This window comes from Bos taurus, chromosome 20 (genome assembly GCF_002263795.3).
Source record: "Bos taurus isolate L1 Dominette 01449 registration number 42190680 breed Hereford chromosome 20, ARS-UCD2.0, whole genome shotgun sequence".
Lineage (NCBI taxonomy): Eukaryota > Metazoa > Chordata > Mammalia > Artiodactyla > Bovidae > Bos > Bos taurus.
This window is the reverse complement of record NC_037347.1, coordinates 18,357,767-18,371,474: the sequence shown is the minus strand read 5'-3', so window position 1 is coordinate 18,371,474 and position 13,708 is coordinate 18,357,767. Positions and strand designations below refer to the sequence as shown.

Below are 13,708 nucleotides of genomic sequence, written 5' to 3'. Positions count from 1 at the left end.
CTCATTTTGATGTAAAGCGCCCTCACCCGAGCCTGCTTTCGCACCCAGTTGCCTATGGGTGTATAAAAGGTAACTTGTTTTCTCAACTCACAGAGCAGAAGAGTAAAGCCCAGTGTGGTGGCAGGAAAGTGATAATGAGGAGGAAAAGTGTGAGGCAAGGCTAACACAGTCTTGGTCTACATTTTAACTAGCATGTTAGAGAAAAAAGTAAGGCTCTCTTTACCTCCGTGTGGACTCTGCTCTCCGGAGGCGAAGAGGGTCTTCTAAACCCGCTTGTCGAGCCGACAAAAACCCTAGCATCCCGTTCTTTCACATTGGCTTGTGAACTGGACGCTGCCATGACAGAACTCGGAGGCGGGGTTGTAGTAGCGAAGCCTCCCATTGGTTAAGCGTGATGCCATCCGACCAATGGAGAGCGCCTTTATTAGAGAGTACGCGGATGGAGGTGGGTGGGAAACCTCGGCGTTGGTGGGCGGGGTCAGCGGCGGGGGCGTTCCCGCTTTGGTTGCGGAGGTCCTGGCAGATCCTGCCAGATCCTGCCGCCACCCACGCGGGAGCTGGTGGAGCAGCATGGGTTGGTCTCAGCGTTTGTTCGGCGTCATACGGAGAGCACTGTCAAAGGAAGTGAAAGAGCAAGTGGGCACAGACCGGTTCGGGAACAAATACTATTATATCCCGGAGTACAAGAACTGGAGAGGTGAGATGAGAGCGAGGGCAGCGGTTGGGTGGTCGGAAAACGACGTGCGGCACTAGTGGTAATCAGCAGAGTGGTCAGTCGAGTTTGTTCACCCCGCCGCGCCCTCCGCGCTCGCCACTTGCTTGCAGTCGGGCTGTCACTGAGTGGCCCGCCAAATGCCTGAGTCCCTGCGCCGCAGCGTCTAGGTCTTGAGCCCGGCGCCCGCGGCGCTAGCTCCGCACACTCCTCCGCCCAGCGCCGGGAGTCTTGCAGGCGCCCTGTGTGGGTCCTTGCGATCGGCAGTGTAGATAGGGACAAGTCCAGGGAGGTTTTAACCAAAGGGTCCAGGGAGAGATAGGGACGTACCTTTCCTCCTCCCTGGTCGCCAGTGCCCACCTTGCGACCGAGGGTCATGGGGAAATTGAAGAGATGTTATTTTGAGCGCCTCTGCTCTCCTCTTTCTTGGTATTGACCTTTTAAAGTGGCTCCGGCGTTGGCCCCAAGCGTCACCTTTCTCGCGGACAAAACTGTCAGAAGTAGGTCCATGCTCCCTGACAGTGTGGAAAAGAGATCCCATCACCAGACTCCACGTTACCTTTCCCTCGAGTTTGCACTCCCAAGACCCTGTTGCGCTCACTTTAAGATACATGGCGCGTGTTTCTGTGTAGGAATCTTGCGGTAAAGTCTTGGTGTTTGCGGAGGTAGGGGGCGTTCCTGGTCCTTGAAATCACACCACGTGGCAGTAATCTCCTCTGTGTTTTTGCATTACCAGGATGCAGAAGATCTCAGGCTTTGGGGTCAGAAAGGCTTGGGTTCTAGAATCTCAGCTTTGACGTCTAATTGAGGGATCACGGACAAAGTATTTGTCCTCCCAAGTATCAGGATCCTTACTTGAAAGAGATGATAATAATATTGAGAAGCACTAAGACCTTTGAAAGTGGTATTTCATTCACTTCGTATAACTCTTGATAGAGGAAATTTTTTCTTCCTCGTAGAGCACATGTAAAGCATATTTATTATTACTCAAAATTGTTTTGCCTAACCTTTTTCTGTAAATTATTTTAATATCTTAGACTTGTTTCCCTAATGAGCGTTTAAACTGTATCAGGGCAGGAAATATTTCTTTCTTAAAAAAGTCCACAAAGAACGTAGCATGGTGGTGAAGTATTTCTTGAAAGATTGCAAACAGAGGGAAAGATGTTTATTTTTCATAAATGGTCAGGTAACAGTAAAAACAAATATAATATAATACATGTTTCAATGCCATTTTCCCAAATCATCCCCCCCTCCCTCTCCCACAGAGTCCAAAAGACTGTTCTATACATCTGTGTCTCTTTTGCTGTCTCGCATACAGGGTTATCGTTACCATCTTTCTAAATTCCATGATGCAGGACACAGGATGCTTGGGGCTGGTACACTGGGATGACCCAGAGGGATGGTATGGGGAGGGATGTGGGAGGGGGATTCAAAGTAATTAGCCTCTAATTAAAATAAATAAATTAAAAAAATATATAAAAACATTGGATTGATCTAAAGTATAATTTACATATGGTAACATTCATCCTTTTTGATGTATGATTTTATGATATTTGACAGTCATAAATGTCACCAGAATCAAGATACAGAGCAGTTGCATCACCCCCAGAAGTCCCTCTTACCCCTTAGTAGTTCCTTCCCTCACTGCATACCCTGCTGTTGGCAACCGCTGATTTATGTTCCTATAGTTTTGCTTTTTCCAGAATGTCATGTAAATGGAGAGAAGATACAGTCTTTTGAGTCTAGCTAATTTCATGTGGCATGATGCAGTTGAGATTCGTCCATGTGTCAGTAGTTCCTTTTTGTTACTAAGTGGTATTCCAATTCCATTGTGCAGGTTTACCACAGTTTATCCATTCACCTGCTGAATGACCTGTAGGTGGTTTCCAGTTTTTGGTGACTGTGTAGAAAGCCTCTATAAAAATTCCCATACAGGATTTCCAATGAACATAATTTCTCTTGGGTGAACAGCTAGGAATGGGATTGCTGTCTTTTGTGGTAAATGTATCAATATATATATAACTAACTTTATAAGAAACTGTTTTCCGAACTGGTTGTACCATATTGCATTCCTGCCAGCAACACATGAAAGTTCTAGTTTCACATTCTCACCAGAACTAGGTTCTGTCAGTTTTAAAGTGGCTCCAGCATTGGCCCCAAGCGTCACCTTCCTCGAGGACAAAAGTAGGTCATGCTCACTGACAGTGTGGAAAAGAGATCCCATCACTCACTGACAGTGTGGAAAAGAGATCCCATCACCAGACGCCACGTTACCTTTCCCTCGAGTTTGCACTCCCAAGACCCTGTTGCACTCACTTTAAGATACATGGGCTTCCCTGGTGGTGCAGTGGTAAAGAACCCACCTGCCAATACAGAAGATGAGGGTTCAATCCCTATGTCTGGAAGATCCCCTGGAGAAGGAAATGGAAACCTACTCTAATATTCTTGTCTGGGAAATTCCATGGACAGAGGAGCCTTGCAGACCCCACTCCATGGGGTCACAAAAATCAGACATGACCTGTGACTAAACAATAGGTAGCTAGTGTTATCTCATTGTGGTTTTAATTTCCATTTTCCTAATGACTGAGGACATTAAGAATCTTTTCATATGCTTATTTGCCAACCATGGGTCTTTGGTGAAGTATCTGTTAAGTCTTTTGACCATTAAAAAAGTTTGTATTAGTTTCATTTCTTTGAAAATATAGTATCATTAAAGAAAGACTTAAATTAGCAAAATCATGTGTATTCTAAAATAATTTGTGAGTCAAAGGATATGTTTAATTTTATTATAATATCAAGTTGTTTTCCAAAGTGCTTATGCTGATGGCACCCCACTCCAATACTCTTGCCTGGAGAATCCCATGGACGGAGGAGCCTGGTAGGCTGCAGTCCATGGGGTCGCTAAGAGTCGGACACGACTGAACAACTTCACTTTCACTTTTCACTTTCATGCATTGGAGAAGGAAATGGCAACCCACTCCAGTGTTCTTGCTTGGAGAATCCCAGGGACAGGGGAGCCTGGTAGGCTGCTGTCTATGGGGTCACACAGAGTCAGACACGACTGAAGTGACTTAGCATAGCATAGCATATGCTGATTTATACTTCAGTTAGCTTGATATTTTGAATCCAGGTACTCTTGATTGTAGAGTTGATTTTCTTGATTGTGGGAAAAATTCAGCGTTTATTAATAATGTAGTACAATCACTGTATGCACCTGTTTAATATCTCGGTGTGTCTCAGTTCTTGGATAGTTGAGGACTGTGGCACAGATATGTTGTACAGTCTGTAAATACCATTACATATTTCCTAAGTCTTCTGCTGTAAAGCAAGGGAAAATATTTTTAGTTTGTTTTCAAGCGAGTTTTCCAAAAATAAGTCATCTAACTTTTTTATTTCCTGGATATGAAAGGTGCTTCTTACAGGTCTCCTGGAGTTTTCTTTGAATTGCATAAATTGAACACCACCAATGAGTAGTGTTTAAGAACCCTTTGGAGGAAATTAATTTTTCTTTTAATTCAGTTAATTACTCTGGTGCTAGTCGTCAAAGAACTACTGTATTTTCTACATAGGATATTATTTAATAAGGGAAAAATGTGTTGTTATGTAGTTCAAAATAAGTCTTGAGTATTATCCAGTCAGCTGAATTTAAGTTTAGAATTGTTGAAATTTTAACTTAAAAAAAAAACAAACCTGTTGACATTTCAAGATAAAAAGATTAAGAGCATTGCATGCATTTGGCATTTTTGATAACAAAGTACTGATTAACATATTTTTTACTGAAAATTTGCCTGCTCTAGAGTAGATTATTTAGTAAAAGATTCCTTAAAGTTTATCTAGAAAATTCCTTTGTTATTGCACCCTTCTTATATGTAATTTACTTGAGTTTTTAGCCATCCAGTTCCACTTATCTCATGTTTCAAAAGGTAATTCTCTTCCTTTCTAAGATAAATTCTTGTATTTGTATACTTCATTCTTATAGGAACCTTTTTGAACCTTGGTTTGTTATTTTCGCTTCTTTTTTTGCACATTTATTAAACATCTGCACCCCTAAAAACTAACAAATTTATTAACTGAACTATTTTGAGCTGTTAATTTGCTAATAGACATTGTGAGTATCCAGATTTGGCGGGGTGAGGTGAATATTGTGCATAATTTGCAAAAGCACCTGTTTTTGTCTTTTGAGTATTGTGTTTATTTTGGGGCACCACACTTTAGAAGAGATGCTTGGAAATCTAAAGAGTCCAGACAGGAATAGTTATGATGACGAAATTTTCTAGAGATTATGTCCATAAGTTTTATTACCTGCAAGTCTTGAGCAGGTTTACCCTGTGAAGATTAGTTTTAGGAGAGGCTTCAAGTATTTGAAAAATTGTGGTGTAGAAAAGGATTAGGCTCATCTGTATAGCCTTTAACTCAGAATTTAGATCAGAGGGTAGATGTTTACCTTTTTTTAATAAGAAACAACTTTCAGACTGTTGGGCTGTGCTAGAGAAGGAAGAGAGTGCTTTATGTTTGATTGTACTGGGAGAATTTAGGGAGATAAGTAGCTGGAGACATTTGATCAGCACCTTGAAGGATAAATAGGATTTCACAAAGAGTGGTAGGGGAGTATTCCTGGTCAGTGGTGGGAAGAGATGGGAAACACCACAGAGATGAGAAGGTGAGTCCCATGTGGGTAGACTTCAGTGCAGAAGAACAGTGGAAAGCTGTTCTATGAGGTGATAGACAAGGTCAGCTTATAAAAGACCTTACATAGGTTTGAAGTTTATACTTCATTATGAGGTAGTAGGTAACCACTGAAAGCTTTTCAACAGAGAGAAGTTTGTGACATAATTAGAGCTGTTAGAGAAATGGCTCTGGAAGCTCTGCAAAAGATGAGCTCGAGGGGAAAGGAAGGAACTACAGTTTCTACTAGGTGAGAGCATTGCTGGATTTACCCTGATCCTAGAGAGAGATTTTACTGGACTGAAGTGAAGGAAAAGGAAAGAAAAGTTTGGTTTAGCAAAGCTTTTGGACTTGGTAATGAATTGGACTGATAGAAGGGAAAGAAAAGAGGAGAGGCCAAAGATGATTTTGTTGTTTTAATTCTGGAGAACTGGTGAATGGTGGTGTATTGATCCATGCAAATGGAGGCTAACAGGGACTAATAAAAACACATAAGCAGCCTTTAGGGTGGGGTTGATGAAAGAATACATAATTTGTTGCTTATAAGAGGGCAGCTTTATAATTAGGGAGTTGTGTACTCAGATCTGCACTTCCAAACGTGTCAGCAATTGAAGTACAAATTTGGAAGCCATCTTAATATAGGTGATCACTAAAACTGTAGGAATAGTTGGATTCAGGCAAGGAAAAAATAATAACATGAGATTAAGAGACAGGTTTTTGGGAACCCGGTCATTTCAGTGGCTTCCTATCACCTGAGAGTAAATCTGAACCACCTGGCAGACATGCATGACCTTTGAGTCCATCTTGAAAGTGATCTTGGGCTTCCCTGGTGGCTCAGAGGATAAAGCGTCTGCCTACAATGAGAGAGACCCAGATTCGATCCCTGGGTCGGGAAGATCCCCTGGAGAAGGAAATGGCACCCCACTCCAGTACTCTTGCCTGGAAAATCCCATGGACAGAGAAGCATGGTATGCTACAGTCCATGGGGTCGCAAAGAGTCGGACACGACTGAGTGACTTCACTTTCACTTTGAAAGTGATACTTGTTTTTAATCTAATCTTGAGATGAATGGTTTGTAAGAAGCCTGAATGTTTATGCTATTAGGAGAGCTCAAACCTGAAAGCTTATATGATTTCCAATATATCAGGGAGTTGAATCAGATAGTATTTAATTTTCAGCATTCAAAAAAATCATAACATTAAACTTAACTGAATGTACTTATATAAAAGTTGCATCTTATACACTGTAATATTGAAAGTGTTAGTCATTCAGTCATGTCTGACTCTTTGTAACCCCATAGACTGTAGCCCCTCAGGCTCCTCTGTCCATGGAATTCTGCTGGTAAGAATACTGGAGTGGGTAGCCATTCCCTTCTCCAGGGGATCTTCCCGACCCTGGGATTGAACCCAGGTCTCCTTCATTGCAGGTGGATTCTTTACTATCTGAACCACCAGGGAAGCCCTAGTCTTGCATCTAGTCTGTAACTTTGCATAATACTGAGTTTCAGATGATGTTCCCAAAATGGAATAGACTGGGGGCAAGGCAGGGATAACAGTGGGCATTAGATAGCAGTGACTCTTTCTTCTAGAATCCAGGACAAACATTTCATCAAACATGGTAGATTTGTTTTTGGAACACATTTTAAAAACCTGTAGAACCTTCACTAGGGCTTTTTGTAGTGAATTGTTTACACCAGGCTACTGGCAGTGATTTTTTTTTTTTTTATTCTTCCAATTTTATTTTATTTTTAAACTTTACATAATTGTATTAGTTTTGCCAAATATCAAAATGAATCCACCACAGGTATACATGTGTTCCCCATCCCGAACCCTCCTCCCTCCTCCCTCCCCATACCATCCCTCTGGGCCGTCCCAGTGCACCAGCCCCAAGCATCCAGCATCGTGCATCGAACCTGGACTGGCAACTCGTTTCCTACATGATATTTTACATGTTTCATTGCCATTCTCCCAAATCTTCCCACCCTCTCCCTCTCCCACAGAGTCCATAAGACTGTTCTATACATCAGTGTCTCTTTTGCTGTCTCGTACACCGGGTTATTGTTACCATCTTTCTAAATTCCATATATATGCGTTAGTATACTGTATTTATGTTTTTCCTTCTGGCTTACTTCACTCTGTATAATAGGCTCCAGTTTCATCCACCTCATTAGAACTGATTCAAATGTATTCTTTTTAATGGCTGAGTAATACTCCATTGTGTATATGTACCACAGCTTTCTTATCCATTCATCTGCTGATGGACATCTAGGTTGCTTCCATGTCTTGGCTATTATAAACAGTGCTGCGATGAACATTGGGGTACACGTGTCTCTTTCCCTTCTGGTTTCCTCAGTGTGTATGCCCAGCAGTGGGGTTGCTGGATCATAAGGCAGTTCTATTTCCAGTTTTTTAAGGAATCTCCACACTGTTCTCCATAGTGGCTGTACTAGTTTGCATTCCCACCAACAGTGTAAGAGGGTTCCCTTTTCTCCACACCCTCTCCAGCATTTATTGCTTGTAGACTTTTGGATCGCAGCCATTCTGACTGGTGTGAAATGGTACCTCATAGTGGTTTTGATTTGCATTTCTCTGATAATGAGTGATGTTGAGCATCTTTTCATGTGTTTGTTGGCCATCTGTATGTCTTTTTTGGAGAAATGTCTATTTAGTTCTTTGGCCCATTTTTTGATTGGGTCGTTTATTTTTCTGGAGTTGAGCTGTAGGAGTTGCTTGTATATTTTTGAGATTAGTTGTTTGTCGGTTGCTTCATTTGCTATTATTTTCTCCCATTCTGAAGGCTGTCTTTTCACCTTGCTAATAGTTTCCTTTGATGTGCAGAAGCTTTTAAGGTTAATTAGGTCCCATTTGTTTATTTTTGCTTTTATTTCCAATATTCTGGGAGGTGGGTCATAGAGGATCCTGCTGTGATGTATGTCGGAGAGTGTTTTGCCTATGTTCTCCTCTAGGAGTTTTATAGTTTCTGGTCTTACGTTTAGATCTTTAATCCATTTTGAGTTTATTTTTGTGTATGGTGTTAGAAAGTGGTCCAGTTTCATTCTTTTACAAGTGGTTGACCAGATTTCCCAGCACCACTTGTTAAAGAGATTGTCTTTAATCCATTGTATATTCTTGCCTCCTTTGTCGAAGATAAGGTGTCCATATGTGCGTGGATTTATCTCTGGGCTTTCTATTTTATTCCATTGATCAATATTTCTGTCTTTGTGCCAGTACCATACTGTCTTGATAACTGTGGCTTTGTAGTAGAGCCTGAAGTCAGGTAGGTTGATTCCTCCAGTTCCATTCTTCTTTCTCAAGGTCGCTTTGGCTATTCGAGGTTTTTTGTATTTCCATACAAATTGTGAAATTATTTGTTCTAGCTCTGTGAAGAATACTGTTGGTAGCTTGATAGGGATTGCGTTGAATCTATAAATTGCTTTGGGTAGTATACTCATTTTCACTATATTGATTCTTCCAATCCATGAACATGGTATATTTCTCCATCTATTAGTGTCCTCTTTGATTTCTTTCACCAGTGTTTTATAGTTTTCTATATATAGGTCTTTAGTTTCTTTAGGTAGATATATTCCTAAGTATTTTATTCTTTCCGTTGCAATGGTGAATGGAATTGTTTCCTTAATTTCTCTTTCTGTTTTCTCATTATTAGTGTATAGGAATGCAAGGGATTTCTGTGTGTTGATTTTATATCCTGCAACTTTACTGTAGTCATTGATTATTTCTAGTAATTTTCTGGTGGACTCTTTAGGGTTTTCTATGTAGAGGATCATGTCATCTGGCAGTGATTTTTGAACCATTCATAGTTTAATAATTAAGAAATAAACCTATTCAAGTTCAGCATTGTATTAGAAAATCTTACATTCTAAAAGATTTTTTTCACTTTGTTGTTCAAGTTTTTAATGAAGCATTTTTGTATATTTATAGAAATTGTGAACAAAGAAAAATCTATGCTAAGATTTTAGTGAAAGCATTTATTACCAAATTATATATTTATACTTTCTGTATTTATTTGATTTGTTTAAATTCACATATATGTAGATTATCAGTGTCCCAGACATGTTTATAATAACATTTCCTGAATTTTACATTTCATGCTTTTTGGTTTTAAAATAAAAAGAAGATGGCCTTTGAATATGGCATTTCCAGACACTTTTGGGAAGTCAAATAAACTACACTTTAAAGGTGATAATTTAGAATTGAGGTTTGTCCATCTAAAATGGAAGTTTGTTTAAAATTAAAGTTTATTTTATGTCCTTGTGCTTCCTTTTAAAAAAAATTAGTTGGATTTTACCTCTTTTCTAACCTGAGAATCATTTATTTTGTTTATTCAGTTATCTTTATTAAATTATAAAATATTTCAAACATAAAAAATAGAATGATAGTGCAAACCTCCATGTACCTACCCATCACTCACTTGAAACAGTTATTAACACATGCCTAAATTTAACTTTCTTCCCACCCTGCTACCCACCTCTCCTCTAATTTTGAAAGTTTACCTATAAACATGTCTTATGTGTCTCAAACACAGACTCCTCTTTTTAAATTAAAAAAAATTTTTTTTTGGTTCTGCTGGGTCTTCAGTGCTGCACATGGGCAATCTCTAGTTGCAGCGAACTGAGACTACGCTTCACTGCGGCGCCTGCGCTCTAGGCACGCGGGCTTCAACAGTTGCAGCGTGAGCGCCCACTAGTGGTGCACGGGCTTCGTTGCCCCGTAGCGCGTGGAGTCTTCCTGGATCAGGGATTGAAGCCATGTCCGCTGCACTGGCAGGTGCGTCTTTAACCACTGGACTACCAGGGAAGTACCTCTTTTTAACTATACAAATAACACCATCAGCACATATATAAATAAAACATTCATAATATCAAATTTTCTGTCCTTCCCATTTCCCTAGTTGTCTATAATCCTCTTGTTTATAAGAGAATTCTTTTTTTTATGTTATTTTTTTAAATTTTATTTTATTTTTAAACTTTACATAATTGTATTAGTTTTGCCAAATATCAAAATGAATCCGCCACAGGTATACATGTGTTCCCCATCCTGAACCCTCCTCCCTCCTCCCTCCCCATACCATCCCTCTGGGTCATCCCAGTGCACTAGCCCCAAGCATCCAGTATCGTGCATCGAACCTGGACTGGCAACTCGTTTCCTGCATGATATTTTACATGTTTCAATGCCATTCTCCCAAATCTTCCACCCTCTCCCTCTCCCACAGAGTCCATAAGACTGTTCTATACATCACTGTCTCTTTTGCTGTCTCCTACACAGGGTTATTGTTACCATCTTTCTAAATTCCATATATATGCGTTAGTATACTATATTGGTGTTTTTCTTTCTGGCTTACTTCACTCTGTATAATAGGCTCCAGTTTCATCCACCTCATTAGAACTGATTCAAATGTATTCTTTTTAATGGCTGAGTAATACTCCATTGTGTATATGTACCACAGCTTTCTTATCCATTCATCTGCTGATGGACATCTAGGTTGCTTCCATGTCCTGGCTATTATAAACAGTGCTGCGATGAACATTGGGGTACATGTGTCTCTTTCCCTTCTGGTTTCCTCAGTGTGTATGCCCAGCAGTGGGATTGCTGGATCATAAGGCAGTTCTATTTCCAGTTTTTTAAGGAATCTCCACACTGTTCTCCACAGTGGCTGTACTAGTTTGCATTCCCACCAACAGTGTAAGAGGGTTCCCTTTTCTCCACACCCTCTCCAGCATTTATTATTTGTAGACTTTTGGATCGCAGCCATTCTGACTGGCGTGAAATGGTACCTCATAGTGGTTTTGATTTGCATTTCTCTGATAATGAGTGATGTTGAGCATCTTTTCATGTGTTTGTTAGCCATCTGTATGTCTTCTTTGGAGAAATGTCTATTTAGTTCTTTGGCCCATTTTTTGATTGGTTCGTTTATTTTTCTGGAGTTGAGCTGTAGGAGTTGCTTGTATATTTTTGAGATTAGTTGTTTGTCCGTTGCTTCATTTGCTATTATTTTCTCCCATTCTGAAGGCTGTCTTTTCACCTTGCTAATAGTTTCCTTTGATGTGCAGAAGCTTTTAAGGTTAATTAGGTCCCATTTGTTTATTTTTGCTTTTATTTCCAATATTCTGGGAGGTGGATCATAGAGGATCCTGCTGTGATGTATGTCAGAGAGTGTTTTGCCTATGTTCTCCTCTAGGAGTTTTATAGTTTCTGGTCTTACGTTGAGATCTTTAATCCATTTTGAGTTTATTTTTGTGTATGGTGTTAGAAAGTGTTCTAGTTTCATTCTTTTACAAGTGGTTGACCAGATTTCCAAGCACCACTTGTTAGATAGTCTTTAATCCATTGTATATTCTTGCCTCCTTTGTCAAAGATAAGGTGTCCATATGTGCGTGGATTTATCTCTAGGCTTTCTGTTTTGTTCCATTGATCTATATTTCTGTCTTTGTGCCAGTACCATACTGTCTTGATAACTGTGGCTTTGTAGTAGAGCCTGAAGTCAGGTAGGTTGATTCCTCCAGTTCCATTCTTCTTTCTCAAGATCGCTTTGGCTATTTGAGGTTTTTTGTATTTCCATACAAATTGTGAAATTATTTGTTCTAGCTCTGTGAAGAATACTGTTGGTAGCTTGATAGGGATTGCATTGAATCTATAAATTGCTTTGGGTAGTATACTCATTTTCACTATATTGATTCTTCCAATCCATGAACATGGTATATTTCTCCATCTATTAGTGTCCTTATAAGAGAATTCTTATGTTCCCTGTAATTCTCTTATTGGTTTACATAGTTTTGCAGTTGGTATAAATTGAGCTCCAAACAAAATCCTTGCATTATGATCACTAATATGGTTTTTTCTTAATATTTATTTATTTGGCTGTGCCAGGTCTTAGCTGTGGCATGTGGGATTTTTTAAATATTTTTTTTAGTTGTGGCACATGGGTTCTTTAGTTGTGGCATGCTGAACTCTTAGTTGTGGTATATGTGATCTTGTTCCCTGGCCATGGAGGGAACCCAGGCCCCCGCATTAGGAGTGTTGAATCTTAGCCACTAGACCACCAAGAAAGTCCCACTAATATGGAACTTTTTAAGAGACTTTTAAAGTCTCCTGTAGTTTATAAGTTTCCTCTTTATGTTAAAAACTTTTTTTGCTCTCTCTCTCTCTCTCTCTCTCTCTCTCTCTCTCTCACGTACCCCTGCTTTTTTGGAGTGGGTGTTGACAAGTCACTTTTTTTTTTTAAGTCCATTAATGTTTATTATAAGAAGTGGTCTATTTCTTCTTTGATCATCATATTATTTTAGGCTTTGTTGTTTATGTCTTCTTATCCCTGACTACCTTTTTAGATGTCTTGTAGCAGAGTCCTCCTTTTACCTGAACTTGACTGTACTGAGTGAGACCTGAGTGAATGCTACAGGCTTGTGGCTTCTTACAGGGCCCTGGTGGAAGTGCTCTGGAAGAACTGTACTCAGTACTCCAGATGCCTTCATTCTCACCTCCTGCGAGCAGGAATCTTAAGAATGTCCGTATCAGGTCAGAGTTGTATTAATAGTTGCCTATGAGAAATAGGAGAGGGGCTCATTGGGGTACTTAGCACATGCTATTGTTTGGAAGCTTTAAAAAAAAGATCTCATTTTGTGACATCTTACAAGCTCTTCACATCAGTGATACCTAGGCCTCCATGTTAGGCGCACTTGTGGCATTCCCAGATTCCTTTGACTTGACCATTTTCATTTATTTGCCCCTTGCTCTTACACCCATTGCTCTAAACTTGAGGTTTTCTCAGTATTTCTTTTTGGAAAAACCCTTAGAAATTCTTGCCAGTGTGACCTGTTTTGTCTGTGCTGATTTACAGACCAGTCAGCATTCTTGGTTTTACTTTCCATGTTATCTTGCATCTTTCATTAATTTTCTCATATGACAAATATTTATTCAACATTGCTTTATGCAGAACATATCTGTTTTATGTATTTCAGGTCTGTTGGTCTCAGTTTCTCAGCTTTTGATGGTTAACTGTATCAGCTTTACAGTGTAGCTGCATCCTGTATTTTTTAATAAATTCATTAGGATTTGGGAAGATAAATGAGGTTAATGTAAATTAATAGCAATGTTAAACTAAAGTTTATGTATTTAATTTGTAACACCAATTAGAAACACTTTTTTCCTCTATTTTGTTCTCAACTCACCATAGTCTCCAGGTTTTTTCCATTAATGATAGCTGTCATTCATTGAGTGTTAACTGATAATCTCATGTCTTTATAACAACCATATAACTAAAGATTATTATCCTTATCTTAAACATGAGGTTTTGTTTCATCTTGAATACTTGAATGAA

At 39.5% G+C, this 13,708-nt stretch overlaps 2 protein-coding genes across 5 annotated transcripts in view; one reads left to right on the top strand and one right to left on the bottom strand.

The window, feature by feature from the left end:
- The window catches only part of ERCC8 (ERCC excision repair 8, CSA ubiquitin ligase complex subunit), a 50,987-nt gene extending 50,631 nt beyond the window's left edge, over window positions 1-356 (bottom strand). For 2 of the 3 annotated variants that reach the window (XM_024981281.2, XM_005221495.5), the window contains exon 1: window positions 224-356. Coding sequence is in view for 2 of the 3 variants with exons in the window: in XM_005221495.5 (XP_005221552.1) it covers window positions 224-300 (77 nt within the window). In the remaining variant the exon portion in view is untranslated. The remainder of the gene's footprint in view (window positions 1-223) is intronic. The other variant, NM_001110181.1, reaches the window with a different exon arrangement.
- Window positions 357-531: 175 nt separating this feature from the next.
- The window catches only part of NDUFAF2 (NADH:ubiquinone oxidoreductase complex assembly factor 2), a 163,456-nt gene continuing 150,279 nt past the window's right edge, over window positions 532-13,708 (top strand). For both annotated transcript variants that reach the window (XM_059878804.1, NM_001077029.2), the window contains 1 exon segment: window positions 532-697. In XM_059878804.1, coding sequence (XP_059734787.1) covers window positions 571-697 — 127 coding nt within the window. In that variant the 5' untranslated portion in view covers window positions 532-570.